This window comes from Sciurus vulgaris (assembly GCF_902686455.1).
Source record: "Sciurus vulgaris genome assembly, chromosome: 5".
Lineage (NCBI taxonomy): Eukaryota > Metazoa > Chordata > Mammalia > Rodentia > Sciuridae > Sciurus > Sciurus vulgaris.
The window spans coordinates 117,161,466-117,183,540 of NC_136465.1; the positions used below are offsets into that span (position 1 = coordinate 117,161,466).

General features: G+C 35.4%; 1 protein-coding gene and 1 pseudogene across 2 annotated transcripts; both read left to right on the top strand.

Moving 5' to 3' along the window:
• The first annotated feature begins 348 nt into the window (after nt 1-348).
• Nucleotides 349-1,308, top strand: LOC306661949 (olfactory receptor 9K2-like; annotated as a pseudogene). The gene has a single exon. The product of its transcript is annotated as an olfactory receptor 9K2-like (transcript).
• A 19,818-nt stretch (nt 1,309-21,126) lies between these two features.
• Nucleotides 21,127-22,048, top strand: LOC306661087 (olfactory receptor 9K2-like; the record flags this gene model as incomplete). The annotated part of the gene is given in 2 exon segments (XM_079139896.1): nt 21,127-21,431; nt 21,433-22,048. Coding segments are annotated over 2 exon segments (921 nt in total).
• Nucleotides 22,049-22,075: the final 27 nt, after the last annotated feature.

A 22,075-nucleotide genomic window follows, 5' to 3' on the forward strand; every position in this document is an offset into this window, starting at 1 on the left:
ATTTCAACAGACTTTATTTCTCTGTACCTTACCTGTAGACATGAAAATATATCAGTACCTACCTCATATTATTATTGCATGGATTTTGTTAATATAAGGAGTTCAAATCTATTTAAGCTGTCTAACCAATTAATGGTAGTTATGAAGATGAATTCAGGATACATAAGAATGGAATTAACAATTCCTTTATATGCATCTTTATAATATGAATTCTATTTAAGTCACAGTTTTTCTACAAAGACAAAATTAATGATTCAGAATAATTTTGTAAATTTGAATACTGTGTAGGTTATTTTAATGCTAATATCAAAGTTAATAGTTCATTTGTTATTTTGCCTTATTGCCTCTCATCAGGTGTCTTCCATGGGTGACAGGGAAACAAGCAATCACTCAGAAATGACTGACTTCATTCTCATAGGCTTCAGATTGCAGTATGAGCTCCATCTCCTCCTCTTCCTGATATTTCTGCTTGTATATGTCATGATCCTTCTAGGGAATGTTGGGATGATGGCCATTATCATGACTGACCCCCGGCTGAACACACCAATGTATTTCTTCCTAGGCCAACCTCTCTTTTGTCGATCTCTTCTATTCGTCTGTTATTGCACCCAAGGCCATGACCAACTTCTGGTCTGAAAGCAAGTCCATCTCCTTGCAGGCTGTGTGGCCCAGGTCTTTCTATTTGCACTCTTCATTGTGACAGAGGGATTCCTTCTGGCAGCCATGGCTTATGATCGCTTCATTGCCATCTGCAACCCACTCCTCTACTCTGTCAGATGTCAGCACGTCTCTGCACTCAGTTGGTGGCTGGCTCCTATTTCTGTGGCTGCATAAGCTCAGTTCTTCAAACCAGCATGACATTTACTTTATCCTTTTGTGCTTCTCGGGCCATTGACCACTTTTACTGTGATATTCGCCCACTCAGAGATTATCTTGTTCTGACCTCTTTATCCACAGAATGGTTTCTTTCTCCTTATCCACCGTCATCATCTTACCAACCATCATAGTCATTATTGTTTCTTACATGTATATTGTGGCCCACGGTTCTAAAGATTCGCTCCACTGAGGGACGCAAGAAAGCCTTCTCCACCTGCAGCTCTCACCTGGGAGTCGTGAGTGTGCTGTATGGGACTGTCTTCTTCATGTACCTCACCCCCCTGACAGGTTTCCCGAACTGAGTAATGTGGCCTCTTTATGTTACTCCTTAGTCACACACCTATGTTGAACCCTTTGATTTACTCCTTGAGAAACAAAGATGTCAAAGAGGCTCTTAAAAAACTTCTAGAGAAGAAAAATTCTATTCTATGATTATTATTTTCTTTAACATCAGTTGTACTGTGGCTATTTATTCATACCTCTTTTGACCATTAATGTTATTCTCTTGAATATAACAAAAGTACTGTTAGTAGCTTTTCCAGGTCATGTACCCTTGGCCAAATGTTACATTAATCCTGAAAGTCCCAGATATGGGAGATGTTCTGGATGTTAGGGAAGAATTTTACAATGAACCTTTTCACTGATCTTGAGGTATCATTTTACTTCACAGAATCAAAAGTGTATGCCATAGTGTTGAACAATGTTCCATATTTTATTATAACCATGCAAACACATCCTGGCTCTCACAGCTCCGTGACGCAGGACTCAAACAGAAACTACTTCTGGGAGGTGAGTGAAAGCAAAACACTCCAGTGATACGCAATATCCAACTGAAAGCCTGGAGCACTGGAAAAGCTGGAGTACGTCAGACAAGGCTAGGAACTGTATTGAAGCTTAGCTCCAGGAGGGAGCTGGGGGTGGAGGGAAATACAAGGTCTGAGAAGAATCTGTAAGTGCTGGAATACTTGGTGTGGGGAACCTAGGATCAGAGGGGCAGCCCACCCTGGGCCACCCAGAGGCTACTGGCCCAATAAACTTCTATTGTACATAAAAGTCACAAGTCTGCCAACCATTCCGGGGAGCCAAACTTAAATGTGTCCCATGAGAATGTGGTGAGAACTCAGACCAGGAGCTTAGATCTGTGAAATCCAGGCTGAAAACCAACACATGATTCTGGCAGAGCCAACCAAGAGATCTAAGTGAGCCCAGCAAATCAGGAAAATTTTCTGGCACAGAGATCATTTTGCCTGGGACAATACAGATCAGAGACCAGAGAAGCCCGTGCCTGCTGTCCTCACCTTCCTCTCCATTGAACTGTCAGCCAACAGCACACAGAACCAGAAGCAGGGAGAAACTGAATGGGGCAGAGTGATTGAGCTTAGTGCTTGAAAAACCCCCCTTGAGAAGCCAGAACAAACAGAAAACCTCAGTATCCCCAAGAAACATAATTGGTGAAGGTCAGATTTCCCCATTTCACGGGTGGTGCCCTTCGAAAGAGCATTGGAATACAATCGTAGAAGCACATTCATTCATTAACACTCTTCATAAAAAACACCTGGGAAAATAACAGGACCCAAATCCCTGCCCTGGGAGCTTCACTTGCTGCATCTTATCACAGAGAGTCTCAAAGACAATCTCAGGAAGTCAGCTGCCAGCAATCTTCCACAGCCCTCAGCACACCATCTCTCTGAGAATGGAAGGTGAGAAAGAAAGGCAGTTTGGCACAGACAGCAGGAAAAAACAGAACAAACAAAACAAAAACAAAAAACTTTCATTGACTATTTTGCTATTTTGTTTTGCTTTTTGTTATGTTTTGATTTGTTTTTGAATGTGTGCTGATTGACAAGTGATGGACATTTATGCATTTGCACATGTACATATTTGTTTCTTTTCTTTATTTTTTTTAGCTTTTAGCATTTCCTTAAGGTAGCTTTTTTTTTCTTTTTCATGCTCTTATTGTAATTTTTTAAAAAAATTAATTTTTTATTTTTGGAAGATTAGGTATTTGATTAATAAATGTTGCTTGACTTCCTATTGAGCTCTTTGACAACTCTGTTTTCCTTGTCTCTACTTCTATCTTTTTTCTTCCCAACAGTCAAATTTGATTGCTTTCTCTCTGTTCCTTTATCTCTTTTATTTCTATTTTTAAAATTATTGCTTTTTTTTTTTTGTTCTCCCTTCTTAACACATCTATGTTGCCCTTGCATATACCCCATTCACCTCTTGAATGTATAAATCCTTTTCTAATACCCTCAGGTCTTCTTCTTTTCCTCTTAAAGACCTTCATCTCTTAACTATATACTTGTATATATTCATATATCCTTATTTTTTCTCATTTCTACTATTTTATTTAAAGGCAGTTATTTTTTATGGATTGATGTTTCAAAGACTAAGATGTTTGATTAGTATATATTGATTTTGTTCTTGAAACTTTTATCTCTTTTCTGTATATTTTTTTTTTCTTTACGATTTCTTTTAATTTCTTAAATTTTCTATTTCTTATTTTATCTTTATTTTCATTATTTTTTCTTTCATTTATTGTTCTATTTTGACTCTCTTTCTCTTTTTTCCTTGGCCAATAGCAAACCTCCATTGTTCTTTCTTCCACTTTTTCTTTTTTTTTAATTTTTTTTACTTCTGTCTTTGTTCCTTATTGTAATCATCACATCATATATCACTTGTGTAGCATCATACAACCCTGGTCATCACATGAAATCATAAACCTTTAGGTAAATTTACTGTTTTTACCATGGGCCATAACCGATCATGTAATTTCTGAGTATTGTAACAATCAACATTGTAGATTTCATTGAAAGGACTATTTGGTTTAATGCTGCAAATTGTTTGAAACACTTGTTACTATCTGACCATTGCCCCTTACCCCAAACTGTGAGGTACCATAAACCTTCCACAAGGCAGAAACCTTACTGTCTCAAAATCCACTGTCAGATAAGTAGACATACAAACAACATGAAAAAGCAAGTGAACAAATCACCTCAACAAATCAAAATATGTCAAAAACAGAATCCATCAATACCCCAGTGGAAGAAATGTAAGCAAAGGAATTTAGAATGTTCATGGTTAAACTGATCTGTGAGGTAAAGGACAATGTAAAGAACAAATACAGGTTACAAAAAATCACTTCAATAAACAGATTCTGAAAAAAAAATACAGAAATCCTTGAAATGAAGAAATCAATAAATCAAATAAAAAATTCAATGGAAAGTATCACCAACAGAATAGACAACCTGGAACAGAGTCTTAGGCAATGAAGACAAAATATATAATCCTGACAATAAAGTTGAGTGGGAGAAAAGATATTAAGAGACCATGAAAGGAACTTCTAAGAAATAGAGCATAACATGAAAAGACCAAACAGAAGATTTATCAAGATAGATGAACTCAGAGATATAACATAGGAATGTATAATCTATTCAATGAAATAATGTCTGAAAATTTCCCAAACCTTCAGAACAAATTGGAACATCAAACACAGGAAGCTTACAGAACCCCAAATATACAAGATTACAACAGACTCACTCCAGGGTGCATTATTATGAAGATGCCTAAAATACAGAATAAGGATAGAACTCTAAAGGCTGCCAGAGAAAAATAGTTAAGTAACATTTAGAGGGAAACCAATTCAGATCTCAGCTGATTTTTCAACCCAGACCCTCAAAGCTAGGAGATTTTGGAATAATCTATACCAAGCTGTGAAAAAATGGATGTTAGCCAAAAATGCTATATCCTGTAGAACTAAGCTTCAGATTTGACAATAAAATAAAAACCTTCTAAGATAAACAATGATAAAAAAATTCATGAGTAGAAAGCCTGCACTACAAAACATACTCAATACAATATTTCAAGAAGAAATGAAAATAAAAGGGAAAACCAGAAAAGGGAGTAACTATGCTAGAAGAATAGTTAATCAAAAAAGAAGCTATTTCAAATTAAAAACCAGAAATAATTCAAAATGACAGGGAATAAGAATCATTTATCAATAATAATATTGAATGTAAATGACATAACTCATCAATCAAAAGACAAACTGGCAGACTAGTAAAAAACAAGACCCAACAATATGCTGTCTCCAAGAGACCCACCTCATAGGCAAAGTTATCCAAGACTGAAGGTAAAAGTATGGGGAAAAAACTTACTATTCATATGGGTTACTCAAACAAGTAGGGGTTTCTATTCTCATATCTGAAAAAAGTAGACTTCATATTAGAATTAATCAGATGGGACAAAGAAGAATATTTTGTACTGCTTAAGGGAATTATACATCAATAAGACTATAATCTTAAATATTTATGCCCCCAAAATGCATTATCTAATACATTTAAACAATCCTTCAAAATCTCAAGATTCAAATAGGTCATAACACTTGGTGATTTCAATACACCTCTCTCACCTATCAATAGAACTTCAGATTTAAAACTAAAGAAGTCATAGAACAAAACACATTAATAACTTACATATATATATATATATATAATCACCCATCAGTGAATGAATGCACATTCTTTTCAGTAGCACCTGGAACATTGTCTAAAATAGACCACATCTTAGTCCATAAAATAATTCTTAGCAAATACAAAAATAGGGAGAATACCTTGCATTCTATCAGATCATCATGGGCTGAAATTAGAAAGCAATGATAAATAAAAAATAGAAGCTACTTTAACACCTGGAGACTAAATAATATACTATTGAATGACCAATGGATATCGGAATAAATCAGGGATGAAATAAAAAAATTTAGAGGTAAATGAGAATAGCGAGACAATATTCAAAATCTCTGGGACACTTTGAAGGCAGTCCTAAGAGGAAAGTTCATTGCATTGGGCTCATTCATTAAAAGAACAGAAATCACCAAATAACCTAACATTACATCTCAAAGTCCTAGAAAAAAACAAACCAGTATCAAAAACAGAAAACAGGAAATAATAAAATCAGATATGAAATTGAAACAAAAAATTCAAAAATTGATGAAACAAAAAGGCAATTCTTTGGAAAAATCAAAATTGATAAACCCTTAGCCAAGCTAAAGGGACAAAGGGAGAAAACCCAAATTACTAAAATTTTTGATGAGAAAGGAAATATCACCAAAGACTCCACTGCAATACAGACAATAATTATAAGCTACTTTGAAAATCTGCACTCCCATAAATATAAAATCTTAAAAAGATCACAAATTCTTGAGACATATGACCTATCCCGATTGAATCAAGGAGACAAAGAAAATTTAAACAGATCAATTTCAAGCAATGAAATTGAAGATGCCATCAGAAACTTACCAACAAAGAAAAACTCAGGACAAGGTGGATTCTCAGCTGAGCACTACAAGACCTTCAAAGAACACCAGTACTCCTCAAATTATTGCAGAAAATAGAAAAGGAGGGAACCCTTCCATACTCATTTTATGAAGCTAGTATCACCCTGATAACAAAAGCAGACAAAGACACATCAAGGAAAGAAAATTCAGACCAATATCCCTGATGAACTTTGACACAAATTATCAATAAAACTGACAAATCGCATTCAAAAACACATTAAAAGGATGGTGCACCATGATCAATTGGGGTTCATCCCAGGGATGCAACATACAGAATTCAATAAACATAATTTGTGGGAAGCCGTCCTTATTGAGCAGAATCAGACTAGGTTGAGCCATGGGATGCAGAGGCCTGGCTTCTAGGAACTAGCAGCCACAGAGGTCTGTCCCAGATTGCCAGGAAGAATGTGGTGCTGCATGGGAGTGGTTCCCTCTTCTTCTAGAATATCCCCCCTGAGAGAAAGGCTCCCCTAAGTCCACCCTATGTTGTCCATCACAGAAGAAACTCCTCCCAGTCTTGCCCCCATTACATGTGTGTCTATAAGTAAAAGAGAGTTGGGCGACTCCATGTTGTTGTTGTTGTTAGCGGCCAGAGCTGGTACAGCCAGACCCATCATGCCCCTTCTCATTTAAAAAGAGTATTGGCTCTTGTGTGTTTATTGAGTAGATATGTTTTTGGGTTAATAGATTGAAAAACGCCAACATCCTCCTCAGACAGATACTCTCTTCTCATCCATGTAGGAAGGGGCAGGGAAGCCCCCACATGAATCAACCTAACAAAAGAAGTGGAAGACCTCTATAAGGAAACTACAGAACACTAAAGAAAGACTTTAAAGAAACCTCAGGAAATGGAAAGTTCTTCCATCTTCCTGGATAAGCAGAATTAACATTGTCAAAATGGTCATACTACCAAAATCACTATACACATTTAATGCAATTCCTACTAAAAAACAATGATATTCTTCATAGAAATAGAAAAAGCAATAATGAAATTCATTTGGAAGAATAAAACCCAGATAGTCAAAGCAATCCTTAGAGCAAAAAGTGAAGCAGGAGGCATCACCATACCAAACCTTAATTATACTACAGAGTTATAGCAACAAAAACCAGCATGGTCTTGGCACCAAAACAGACATGTTGACCAGTGGTACAGAATAGAAGACACAGAGACACACCCACCTAAATACAGCTATCTCATCCTAGAAAAGGTACTATAACATACATTTGAGAAAAGATAGCCTCTTCAACAAATTGTGCTGGGAAAACTGGAAATCAATGTTTTAGAATGAAATTGAACCCCTCTCACTCTGCACAAAGCTCAACTCTAAGTGGATCAAGGACTTAGGCATTATACCAGAGATACTTTGCCTAGTAGAAAAAAAAATAGACCCAACTATCCATCATGTCAGCTTAGGAACCAACTTCCTTAATAAGACTCCTAAAGCAAAATAAGTAAATTCGAGAATCAATAAATGGGATGGTATCAAACTGAAAGTCATCTAATCAAAGGAAACAATCAATAAAGTGAATAGAGATCCTACAGATGGAGAAAATCTTTACCACCCTTACCTCAGCTAAAGCATTAGTGCCCTCAATTTACAAAGAACTCAGAAAACTCAACACCAGAAAAATAAATAACCCAATCAATAAATGGGCAAAGGAACTGAACAAATATTTCACAGAAGAAGAAATACAAATTGTCAAAAATATATGAAAAAATGGTCAATATCTCTAGCAATTAGAGAAATGCAAACCAAAACTACACTGAGATTCCATCTTACTCCAATCAGAATGACAATCATAAAAGAATTCAACAACAGTAAAGTTGTCAAAGATGTGGGGTGAGGTGAAAGGTACAATGTTAGTGGGACTGCAAATTGGTGCAATCATTCTGGGAAACAGTATGGCAATTCCTCAGAAAACTTGAAATGGAACCACCATTTGACCAGTTATCCCACTCATTGGTCTATACCCAAAGAACTTAAAAATAGCATACCACAGTGATGCAACAACATCAATGTTTACAGCAGCTCAACTCAAAATAGGCAAGCTATGGAAACAACTTTGGTGTCATTCAACAGAAGAATGGATAAAGAAAATGTGATATACATATACAAGGGAATATTACTCAGCTATAAAGATGAATGAAATAATGCATTGTCACAAATAGATGGAGCTAAAGAATATCATGCTAAGAGAAATAAGCCAGTCCCCCAAACCCAAATACCCAATGTTCTCTTGGATATGTGAATGCTAATCCCAAATAAGGGAGGGTAGGGCTGAGAGGGAAGATTAAAATTCATTGGATTAGATAAAGGGGAACAAAGGGAAGTGAGTGGGGAGAATAGGAAAGGCAGTAGAATTAATCAGACATAACTTTCCTAGCTTTGTATTTGAATATGCTACCAGGGTAACTGCATCTTGTACAACCACAAAAATGGGAGCCTACATAGAATAATTAGACTCTATGTATGTATAATTTGCCAAAACACATTCTACTGTCATGTATAACTAAAAATAGCAAATAAAAGGAAACAATTCTTGTCTAGTGTTTGTCTTTGGGTTTTCCTTCCCTTCCACATATAATCATCGGCAATTGACAGTAAAGTCTATTTTTGTGTGGTGTGTGTGATGCGGGGGTTAAACCCAGGGTCTTGTGCATGTGAGGCAAGCACTCTACCAACTGGGCTATATCCCCAGCCCCAAAGTCCATTTTTTAAAATAGAATATTTTCCCAATTTTATGACTAGTTTCATTAACATGTGTAATGGTTATGAAATGTTCACATTGATCAAATATTTTGTATGTGTTATACAGAGAGGAGCAATAATTATGATACAGAAATAAATAGTCTTCATTATGTATGTTAACTTGGAAAATTGTATTTTGAGCATGTCAGCATTGTGGAGTGCTTTGAGGCATTGGTGGTTGCTGGATCCTTACTCAAAGAACTAAAGTGGAAAATAGACAACTGCAAACATTTGGGAGAACTCATTCCCTCACCTGAGATCTTTACAATTTGTCTTGTTTTAATTAGCACTGAGGAATATTTAGTGAATAAATAAAAGCAAGGAAGTCATCAAAACAGCATGTGATCCTAAATTTACTCTTCTACCCTCTGGATATATTTATTTAAATTTGATGATTTTTTTTTTTAATAGGAAGGGAGTGTGTATTTTGGGCAAAGAATAAATACTAATCCAAAATAAGGGATTAAAGACAGACATGAAAAAGAAACCTTAATCAAAACTCTCCATGAAATCCTGCTTTTAATCTTCAACAATATGTGCATGGATTTTTCACATAATACAAATTGTATCTGTGATAATCAGGTATTTTAAATACATGACTATGAAATATCACTCTGAAAAATTTGATGAATTTTATTGGCTACTGTATAAATGTCCTGGTATGCTGAGCTCATGAATAGGTAACTATATTGTTCATGGAGTTTACAAGTTAATGAGAGTCAAATCTTTGGACAGACAATTAAAATGCAGAGGGCTATGCTACAGATATTCTTAGAGATAGCAACATGGAATGCCATCAGGTGGTCAGTAATCAGGGAAACTCTTCTTGGGCTTTGTGGAAGTTGCATTTGAAGAAAATAAATTTAAAGTCAGGGAAAAATGCTATAGTAGTTCATTAAAGTCTATTAATGTTAAAGGAAAAAAGGATGATTTGAAAACCTATAGGTAGTATATACACAACAAATTAACTGATTAATAAGCAAAAACTATACAGGAGTTGCATCTTCCCATTGTTGAAATTTAACAAGTTTTTGTGATGATGGCAAAAGCAGATGAACAGTAAATGAACTCTTAGCAAATTATAAGAAAACTGCCTCAACTTGATAAAGAACATGTATTATAAATCTGCAGCTAACATCATAAAGGATGAAGCTAAAATATTTCCTTCTACAATTAGGGACAAGCTAAGGATTTTATCTCTCGCACCTTTTAAATCTTGAACTGATAGCATTAGCTAATGCAATACGACAAGAAAATTTATGAGCCAAATTATTTCGCTTAAAACTTTTATGTTGAAACCCTAACTTCCTTTCCTGAAGAATATTACTGTATTTCAAGATAGTCCTTTAAATGTAATAAAATTAAAATAAGACCATAGGTGGGCCCTAATTCAATATCACAGGTGTACTTATAAGAAGAGAATACAGGAGGCACAGAGGAGCACCCCAGATGCCATGTGCACAGAGACTTTAATATAGGAAGAAGCAACAAGAGTACAGTCATCCGTAAACCAAAAAGAGTGATCTCAGAGGAAATTAACTCTAATGGTAACTTCATGTTGACTTTCAGCCTCCCAAACTATAAGAAAATAAATATATGCTATTAAGTATATCCAGTTTGTTATGATATACCTAGAAAAACCATGCAAATAGATATACTGTTTGAGAAGAACAAAACCAAACTATTCTTACTTGCATATAATATGATTATATATAGAAACTAAAAAAAAATCATCATCAACAACAGGAAAAATCTTATGAAACTAATAATTGGTTATAGGTAGCTTTCTTGACACAGTTAAAATAAAAAAATTAATTTCTTTTCTGTATATTAGCAATGAACAAGGGGAATTGAAATTAAAAACACAACATTGGAAATGACATTAGCTGAATGATGAAATAAAAAGTTCCATTCCCAATTCCCTTAGAGAAACAAATTTAACAATAACATATGGAGCAAAATAACTTTATGAAAATTCCAGAATCAAGTTAGAAAGTTGCAGTACACCATAAAATCAAGAACAGTTATCATGCGTAAGAAGAGCATTTTCGTCCTCTCTATGTGAGATACTTCCCCAGCATGTCTCAGTTCAGACATAGGAAAGCACATTGGCTCACGACTTCTACCCTGGGGGAGAGATGAGTGAATGTCACATCCAAAGCTTGACTTTTCAGAAGACTACATGAAGGACTGATGGTGTCTTGCTACATTTGGAGTGCTGATGAAATCAGAATAATTTTAACTTCCTATTTCTGGAGGAAGGAGAGGAGTTGAGTGTACATTCAGCACTTTTGCTTTTTGGAAGATGTTCTGATGGACTGGGTGTCAGTATCACATTACTTAGGGAAGCAACATATATTTGCATGGTGATTGCTGGGATTAAAGTAGAATAGGGGATTTTATTTTTGTAAGAGAACTAAGGAACTTGTATTTTTTTAGACAAACAGCACATGGAGAAAGTGTTTATAAGCTTCTAAAAAACCTTTCTGACAAAGTGCATGCACAGGTTTAGAGAAGTCATATTTCCCCTAAATCTGTACTTATAATCGATAGTTCAGTTGATTAGTGAGGGTCTTTCTCAGAAAAAATCAGTCTGTAAAGACTGGGAGAGGTGCATGTGTTTCAAGACAAAATTATGAGACACGCAAGGAGACAGAAAAACAAGACCTAATCATTGGAACAAAATAAGTCTCCTGAAACTAGCACAAAAATATTAACATAGAGTTGACAAATACAAAGAGAGAGCAAAACAGAAATTTTGGAACTGGAGAATAAATGAACTGAAATGAAAAGAATCACTATAGGAATTCAACAGAGAGTCTGTTGGGTAGAAGAAAGTTTTAGCAAACTTTGAGATAAATCATTTGAAATTATGTAATCATAAGAACCAAAGGAGAAAACTTCCTAAAATACTCATCAAACTTCATCGAGGAGAAGAATATGTGCATTGTGGAGTTCAAGAGGGACAGTAGTATAGGAGAAACTGGTTTATTTAAACAAATAATGGCAGGAAGCTTCTCAATTCTGGGGAGGAAAATGAATATCTAATTCAAGAATTCCAGTGAACAAAAAGAATGATTTCAAAGCAATATACATTGAGACACATATAATCAAATTTTCAAAAGTCAAATACATTAAGAATTTAAAGCATCAATAGAATGTAAACTCAAAAGTAGTGTTAACCTTTTTGCTTTTTCTCAGCAAATGTTCATAGAGTCTTTCTATGAGTCAGGTTCTATGTTAAGCACCAGAACATAGCAACGTAGAATCAGTCAAATGGACATGGTATGTATGTCAATTTCAGAATAAATTAAAAGTACAACATAAGTTAAAAAAATCAATTCAGCACATATTAGGGCACCTTCATAAGATTGTTAGTGAATTTCTCAGCAGACACATTACAGACCAAAAGTAAGTAAGAATAATATATCTAAAGTGTTGAAAAAAAAGACATCAATTAAAAAATAGTATGTTTGACCTGGCACCATGGTGAATGCCAGTAATTACAGCAACTCAAGAGGCTAAGGAAGGAGGATCACAAGTTCAAGGCCAGCCTCAGTAAACTAGTGAGACCTTGTCTCAAAATAAAAAGTAAAAAGAGCTAGGGATATGGTTTAGTGGTTAAGCACTCTTGGGTTCAGTCCCCATACCAAAGGTGGGGGGGAGAATAGTGTGTGTTACAAAACTCTCATTCAAAAAGTAAAGGAAAATAAAGTCTTTCCAAGATTAACAAAAGTTGAGAAAGTTCCTCACACCTAGACTTTCTGATAAGAAATTCTAAACCTTTCTTACACTCCAATAATAAATCTGATGAGAAAAAATTCAGGAAAACTATCCCATTCACAATAAATAAAAATCCTTAGGGATTAGTCTAAGCAAGGAAGTGAAAGACTTCTGCATGGAAAAGTACAGAATAATGAAGAAAGAAACTGAAGAAGTCCTTAGAAAAGGAAAATTCTCCCCTGTTCTTGGACAGGCAGAATTAATATTGTCAAAATGGCCATATGACTAAAAGTTTTATACAGATTCAATGCAATCCCCATCAAAATATTAATGGCATTCTTAACAGGACTAGAAAAAACAATCCCAAAATTCATTTGGAAGAATAAAAGGTGTAGAATAGCCAACGAAGGAATACTGAATCAGAAGAGTGATGCTGGAGGTATCACAATTCCTGTTATTAAATTATACTACAGAACTAAAGGAAAAAGATAGCCTATTACTGGCCTCAAAACAGACTTGAAGACAAATGGAATAGAAGATGTAGATGTTTGGTGGCTAGTGGTCCCACTGAGGGTGAGGACAACGATGTCTACCCAGTTCATTCAGATATCGGAGACCGGGCTCTGAAGGCACAGATCTAATTTTACTTAGCATTGTACAAGACATATGGGCACATTATCCAATCAGGTTAACACACTTATTAAAGCATAACAGAATCAGCCTATAGGTGAACTATACATCAAGGTAGTGTAAACAAACCAAGCATGCCTAAGTAATTCTGCCCAGCGACAGGTCTGAGACAAAGCGCTGGGGGAATGGTAAACTGCACGCAGCGTGAGGCAGCACACAGGCGAGCTCACATCACAGCTTGCTGGGATGCTTGACAGAGCGAGGCCTCCTCTCAGCTCCTAACTCAGCCTCAACAACTGCAAAGACCTTCATTCCATGGCGAGTCTTTTCCATGACCTCAGTTTCTCTGTCCAGACTGTTTGGCTTACTTAGACCATGGTGTCAGTGACTACTGTCAGATAAGCTTGAGGAATGTTCCCTACAAGAAGACACAGACAAGCCCATACAGAGAGTCAACTGATATTCCACAAAGGTCCCCGAAACATATTTTGGAGGAAAGATAACCTTTTAAACTAATGGTTTTGGGAAAATTAGATATCCATAGGAAGGTGAAATGAGAACCCTATCTTTTCACCATGCAAAAAATATTCAACTCAAAGTGGATCGAAAACATAGAAATTAGACTAGAAAACCTGCAACTGTTAGAAAAAAAAGGTAAGCTCAACATTCCAATATATTGGTGGAGGCACTGACTTCTTTAATTTTAGATAACTAAAGTTCAAGAAATAAAACCAAGTCAATAAGTCAAGAAGTAAATGGCATCAAATTCAAAAAGCTTCTACATAGCAAAGGACATGATTAATAGCTTGGAGAAAAAGCCTGCAGAACAAGAAAATCTTTGCCAGATATGCCTATGACAGGGGTTTAATATCCAGAATATATAAAGAACTCAAAAACAAACCCAAACAGTCCTTTAAATAAATGACCAAAAGAACTAAACAGACATTTCTGAAAAGAAATATAAAAGACCAGCAAATACATAAAAACGTATTCATCATTTCTAGTAATCAGGGAAATGCAAATCCTAACTATACTGAAACCAGTGCACACCTATAATCCCAGAGGCTTGGGAGGCTGAGGCAGGAGAATCCTGAGTTCAAAGCCAGCCTCATCAATATAGAGAGGCCCTAAGAAACTTACTGAGACCCTGTCTCAAAATAAAAATAAAAAAGGCTGTGGATGTTGCTCAGTGGTAAAGCACCCTGGGCCCTGGGGTGCCAAACAAACAAATGCAAACAAACAAAAATACCAACCAAAAAAACAAAAATCCCCATTATATCTCACTCCAGTTAGATTGGCAATGATCAAAATGCAAATAATGATAAATACTGGTGCGAATGTGGGTAAGAAGTTACACTCATACATTGTGGGTGGTACTACAAAGTAGTACAAATTTGGAAAGCAGCATATATTCCAGTTATTCCCCTCCTTGGTATATATTCAAAAGATCTAAAATCAGCACAGGGTGTCTGATATAATTTCTAGATCTTTGATCCACTTTGAGTTGAGTTTCATGCAGGTGAGAGATAGGGGTTTAATTTCATGTTGCTACATGAATTTCCAGTTTTCCCAGCACCATTTGTTGAAGAGGTTATCTTTTCTCCAATATGTTTTTGGCATCTTTGTCTAGTATGAGATAACTATATTTATGTGGGTTTGTCTATTTTCTATTCTTTATCATTGGTCAACATGTCTTTTTTGGTGCCAATATGATGCAGGTATTGTAACTACAACTCTGTAGTACAATTTAAGGTCTGGTATTGTGATGCCCCCTGCTTCACTTTTCTTAACAGTGATTGCTTTGGGTATTCTGGGTCTGTTATTCTTACAAGTGAACTTCATGATTGCATTTTCTAGTTCTATGAAAAATGATGTTGGGATTGTAATAGGAATTGCGTTAAATCTGTGTAACACTTTTGGGAGTACGGCCATTTTGACAATATTAATTCTGTCTATCCAAGAGTATGGGAGGTTTTCTATCTTCTGAAGTCTTCTTCAATGTCTTTCTTTAGTTTTCTGTAGTTTTCATTGTAGAGGTCTTTTACCTACCTCTTTTGTTAGATTGATTCCAAAATACTTTATTTTTTTGAGGTTATTGCAAATGGATCGTTTTCCCAATTTCTATTTCACATTATTCATCACTTATGTATAGAAATGCATTTGATTTATGGGTGTTGATTTTATATCCTGCTACTTTGCTGAATTCATTTATTAGCTCCAGAAGTTTTCTGGTGGAATTTTTGGATCCTGTAAATATATAATCATGTCATCAGCAAATAGTGATAGTTTGAGTTCTTCTTTTCCTATTCATGTCCCATTTCTTTCATCTGTCTGATTGCTCTGGCTAGAGTTTCAAGTACTATGTTGAAAAGAAGTGGTGAAAAGGGCATCTCTGTCTTGTTCCAGTTTTTAGAGAGAAAGCTTTCATTTTTCTCCATTTAGAATGATGTTGGCATTAGGCTTATTGAAAATAGCTTTTACAGTGTTGAGGTATGTTCCCCTACTATCCCTAGTTTTTCCAGTGTTTTGAACATAAAGAGTTGCTGTGTTTTGTCAAATGCTTTTTCTGCATCTAATGAGATCATTGTTTGATTCTTACCTTTAAGTCTATCGATGTGATGAATTATATTTATTGATTTCCATATATTGAACCAACCTTGCATCCCTACTTGATGAACCCTACTTGATTATGGCACACCATCCTTTTAATATATTTTTGTATGTGGATTTGCCAGAATTTTATTATGAATTTTTGCATTTATGTTCATGAGGGATATTGGTCTGCAGTTTTCTTTCCTTGATGTGTCTTTTCTGGTTTTGGTGTTAAAGGATGATACTAACTTTGTAGAATGAGTTTGGAAGGGTACCCTCATTTTCTATTTCATGGAATAATTTGAGGAATATTGGTCTTAATTCTTCTTTGAAGGTCTTGGAGAACTTGGTTGAGAATATGTCTGGTTCTGCACTTTTCTAGTTTTTATTTTATAGTGTCTTATATTTCATTGCTTGAAATTGATCTGTTTAAATTGTACATGTCCTCCCAATTCAGTTTGGGTAGATCATATGTTTCTAGAAATTTTTCAATGTCTTCTAGATTTTCTATTTTTTAGAGTATAAATTTTCAAAATAGTTTCTAATTATTTTCTGTATTTTAGTAGTGTCCATTGTGACATTTCCTTTTTCATCACAAATTTATTGATTTGAATTTTCTTTCTCCTTGTCTCATTAATGCGGTTAAGGATTCATTAATTTTATTTATTTTTGTTTTGTCACTCTTTTGAATTCTTTTGTTTCAATTTCATTGATTTCAACTCTGATTTTAATATTTTCCTGTCTTCTACTACTTTTGGTGGTTGCTTTGCTCTTTTTCTACTGCTTTGAAATGTAATGTTAAGTCATTTATTTGTTGACTTTTTATTCTTTTAATGGATGAGCTCAATGCAATCTACCTTCCTCTTAGTATTGCCTTCCTAGTGTCCCAGAGATTTTAACATATTGTAACAGTGTTCTCATTTACCTCAAAGAATTTTGTTATTTTCTCTCTCGTTTCTTCTGCTAGCCATTCATCATTCAATAGCATCCTGTTTAGTCTCCAGGTGTTGGAGTAGCTTCTAGTTTTTATTTTATCATTGATTTCTAGTTTCATTTCATTACCATCTGAATAGAATGCAGGATAGCATTTCTATTTTTTTTGTATCTGCTGACAGTTGATTTGTGGCATAACATGGTCTATTTTAGAGAAGGAACCATGTGGCTGAGAAGAAAGTCTATTTGCTCATAGATGGATGAAATATTCTATATGTCTGTTAGATCTAAATTATTGATTATATTATTGAATTCTAAAATTTCTTTGTTTAGTTTTTGTTTGAAAGACCTATCCAGTGGTGAGAGACATGTGTTAGTCACCTAGTATTATTATGTTGTCTTTTTGATTCTTGAAATAGAGAAGGGTTTGTTTGATCTACATAGATGCTCCATCATTCACAGAATAAATATTTGTGATTGTTATGTCTTGCTGATATATGATTCCCTTAAGCAATATGAAGTGTCCTTCCTTATCCCTTGTAACTAACTTTGGCTTGAAGGCCACTTTATCTGATATGGGGGTGGAATCCCCTGCTTGTTTATGCATTCTATGCAAGTGATGTTTTTTCTCATCCTTTCCCCTTCAATCTGTGGATGTCTTTTCCTATGAGGTGAATGTCTTGAAGATAGCATATTGTTGGTTCTTTTCAAAAATCCAATCCGCCCATCTACTTTTTATTGACACCAATATCTTCTGATTGTCAGTCTGTCTTTTGATTGATGAGTTTAGGCCATTAACATTCAGGATTGTTGCTAAGATATGATTTGTATTCTCGGTCATTTTGGTTTATTTTTTATTTTAACTTGATTTGGTTTCTCCTTTGATTGGATTTTTCTTTAGTGTAGTTCCTCCCTTTGCTGATTTTCATTGTTTTTTAAATTTTTTTTTCCCATTTCCTCTTCATGGGGTATTTAGAGTATATTGTAGAGTAAGAACAGCTCCAGTTCTACATATTTATTTCCTCTGACTGATTACTTCTTTGATTGTTTTTTATATTTTAAGGAGAAACAATATTCTGATACCTGGATCCTCAAACTTGAGTTGTAGCTAGAGCCGCAGTATTAAGTTCACCAGTGGCAACAGGGTCTTATATTTAAATATTTTTTTGTAGATGTTAATTTTAATTTTGGCTATCTTAAGAACATCTCTGTAATATATTTTATGGTATAATATGCAAAGTAGAAATCTAGTAGAGGTTACAACCCTGTGAAAAAGGAGGAGAAATGAACTATAAACTGTCAGGTAAAAGAAGCAAAAGATAAATTCATTGTGAATGTTGCAGGTGTAAATTGAAGAATGAAAAATATATTTTTCTCAATCTAAAGCAAGTTTTTCTATCAAGGAGTACTATCCCAAAAGACCCTGTGTTAATTTAAGTGAGTAATAAGGGTAGATATCATCCTTTCTTACTGCCTCTTGGTTGGCCCACATGGGATGGACCTGGAGTTTTCTGTTCTAATCACTCACGGTTGACTTATTCCTATCCTCACCCAGAGGGACACCCCCACCCAGTCTATACTGTAATTACCTGAGATTGTTGAGGTGGAGCTAACTAAAAATATCATTGATTTCTCCTGCTCTATTCCAACAGGTCAGTAGGGAATCTCTCTATTCACTGGTGATTTTATTTTTTGCCTTACTTAAATTTCTATTTTGCTTCCATTGTTTTCATTTTCAGGCCTATAAAACATACCCTAATGCAGGAGAGTCATGCCCACCGAGTGTGATTTTAAAGGTTCAGTTGCATTTTCTTTTTTGTCTTGAGAAAGAAATGTTCAAAGGCCTGGAAGAGGATTTCATAGGTCAACTCTTCAATTTCTTGTCTGTAGAAAGGGGTGCACATTTTAAAAGGGATTTTCAGGCAAAGACATAATACTAAGAAAAATGTAAAAGAACCACTCTGTTAAAGAATGAGTTATTAATCTATGAGCAGAGCCTAAAACTGAGATTAAAATGATGCCTAGATTTTAATATTGTGTGCTAAATTTTTGTTTATAATGCTTAATTTTGAAGTTGTCTTTAAATACATTTTTATACTTACCCAACATTTTTTGCCTTTCTAGAATTAAATACAGTAACTTTTGTATCCTTGCATCTACTATCACAAAATTACTACTCAGAATCTGTAAGGAAAGAAGAAATATTCAGGTAAGAGATAACATCAACTTATTATTTTAGTCAAATGGCTAGTCATCCATGAGTTTTCTACAAACTATGTAGAAAAAAATCAGTACTCACTTTAGAAAATAATATCATTTTTATTGGAGGGCAGATACTTACATTCTGGTTATTTTTAAATGAAGGTAGATAAAGAAGAAAAAACAATGCATTTTTACATTTAAAAAATTATTTTGCAGTTCTGGAGATTGAACCCTGGCCCTGAGCATGCTGGGTGAGTGCTCTACCTCTGAGCTACATCCCCAGCCCTGCCTCTGTACTTTGAGAATAAACTTGTTGCAAATACTTGCATGTTCTCTTATCCTGATTGGTATACAGTGGGAGGCCACAAGTGTTTACTGATTAAATGAATGATTGGATGAATATACATTATTCTTGAAAAACTAGTGATCTCAAAATAAGAATTTCCTGGTCACTGAATGCTGGCTGGTGCAGTTTCAGATAACATGCTGTCACTTTTATCATAAAAATGGGCACTAGAAATAAAACGAAAGTGTACAGTTAAGCATTGTCAAATGTCCATTTGTGTGGTGTGACTGGCACCTTGACAAGGCCTTCTTACTTTCTCTAAAAAGTTATAATATTTTTTCCTGTTCTATTGTCACAGTTTTACCATAGTATTGGAATGGAATTGTTCATACACATACACTGCCTTTTCCAAAAACAAATTCTAGTCCATTTGGGTGGATTTCAATGTGGAATGGTAGCTGTGGGGTAGGCAGGATTTCTAAGAATCATACAATTGTGTTGTTACCCATTCGACACCCTCTTGTGAATTCTGTTTCTAAATTTTTTTTAGAAAAGCTGGTGTTGGGAGGAGAGAGAAGGAGAAAAATCAAGTGATGAGAAGGCGGTGATAGCAGCAGGAGTTGAGGGTTTGGGGAGAAGACAGAGAAGGCAGAATGGTCACCCGAACAGGGAGGATGGGAGCCACTGCCAAAGTACAGTGCCCCTGCCATTTTCGAAGTCTGGAGTAATTCTAAATTCTTGGCTGCTTTGGACATAATCTCTCCACTCTGCGGAGGAAGGGACAACTAAATGAAGATTTTTAAGATCTAAATAAAATGAGTAAATGACCATGTCATTTCATTGTTGAAAAAAAAAAAGTTATAAGACAAACAAATTAGAGTACTTAATTGTGAAAGATTCAAATCAATGACTATGACCATTTAAATACCTTTAGAAATCTTTAATGTTAGAGATCATAAAATTAGCTTTCACAACTGATATGGCTTTTTCCTAACCAGAAAATTTAATACAGACACTGTTTTAAAATTTCCATTTTTTCAGTTGCACAGATGTTCAGCCTAGCTGTTTTGACAAATTTATACGGAGATTTGTAACAATCATAGGCTCTTCCTCTGAAAGCACATGGGGACATTGTCTGTGTCAAGAAATTAAGATGCATATTATTTTTAAGGTTTTTAATTCACAATACTTAACTAAATCTATTTAAAATTCTCAGAAATTACAAATACTATACTGACCTCTAATAATGTCTCCTGTCTATTCATGGAATTTTAAATCACCCTTTAATTTTGATCTTCCTTCTGTAATCATAATTTTTGTTTATTACGAAATTTATTTAACAAAAATTACAAAATTATTATTACAAAAGGAAGCATTTTTGAGGATAAAATAAAGTTTAAAATACCAGTTAAAGATGGGAAAATATTTGTACATTTATCAAAACTGTCAGATAAGTTAAATACCACATAAATAAAGCTGTGACCTGAACAGGTATAAGGGAAGGGTTCTTCAATAGTGGACGGCACATGAGATGCACTGGGAAGAGCACTGGGTTCCAAGGCAGACGTTAGAAAGCCAGGAGTTTGGGGACTCACAGGCTGACCAGCAATTTCAATCTACCGCAGATTCAGTTCCTAAAGAAGATATAGCAATTCACACCTAAGAGAATTGGGTGGCATAAAAGAGATGAAAAACCAAATCTTGATGTTTTCTCCAAGAAAAAAGGGCATTTTATAACAGAGTAAAGGTACAAAATTTAATATTTTGCCTTGTCTTGCACTTCTTAGCAGGTTCTTGCCATGAGTGACAAGGGAGGCAGCAACCACTCAGATGTGACCAACTTCATTCTTGCAGGCTTCAGGGTACGTCCCGAGTTCTACGTTCTCCTCTTCCTCCTGTTCCTGCTGGTCTATGGCATGGTCCTTTTGGGGAACATTAGCATGATGGCAGTTATTGTGACTGACTCCCAGTTGAACACACCAATGTATTTCTTTCTAGGCAATCTGTCTTTCATTGACCTCTCCTACTCCACTGTTATTGCTCCTAAAGCCATGGGCATCTTCCTGTCTGAGGAAAAAACCATATCCTTTGGAGGATGTGCGGCGGCTGGTCCTTTTTGCACTCTTCATTGTAACAGAGGGGTTTGTCCTGGCAGCCATGGCCTATGACCTCTTCAGTGCCATCTGCAATCTTCTTTATAGTGTCCACATGTCAAGACGCCTTTGCAGTCAGCTGGTTGCTGGTTCCTATTTCTGTGGCTGGGTCAGTTCTACCCTCCAAGTCAGTGTGACATTCTCAGGGTCTTTTTGTGCCTACCGAGTCATTGATCGTTTCTACTGTGATTCTTACCAAGTTGAGAAGATCTCCTGTTCTAACCTCTTTGTCAATAAGATGGTATCTCTGAGTTTGGCTGTCTTCATTATTTTGCCCACGATAGTTGTTATTGTAGTTTCTTACGTGTACATTGTGTCCACAGTCTTGAAGAGTCCCTCGACTAAAGGCAAAAAGAAATCCTTCTCCACCTGCAGCTCCCACCTGAGGGTCGTGAGTGTGCTGTATGGGACTGTCTCCTTTGTGTATCTCACACCTCCCAGCAATCCCGAACTCTGCAAAGTGTCCTCAGTATTTTACATACTGGTCACATCCATGTTAAACCCTCTGATCTACTCTCTAAGAAACAAGGATGTCAAACAAGCTTTGAGAAAAATCCTGGGGAACTAGAAAGCTTTACCCTAATTCTTTCTTGGG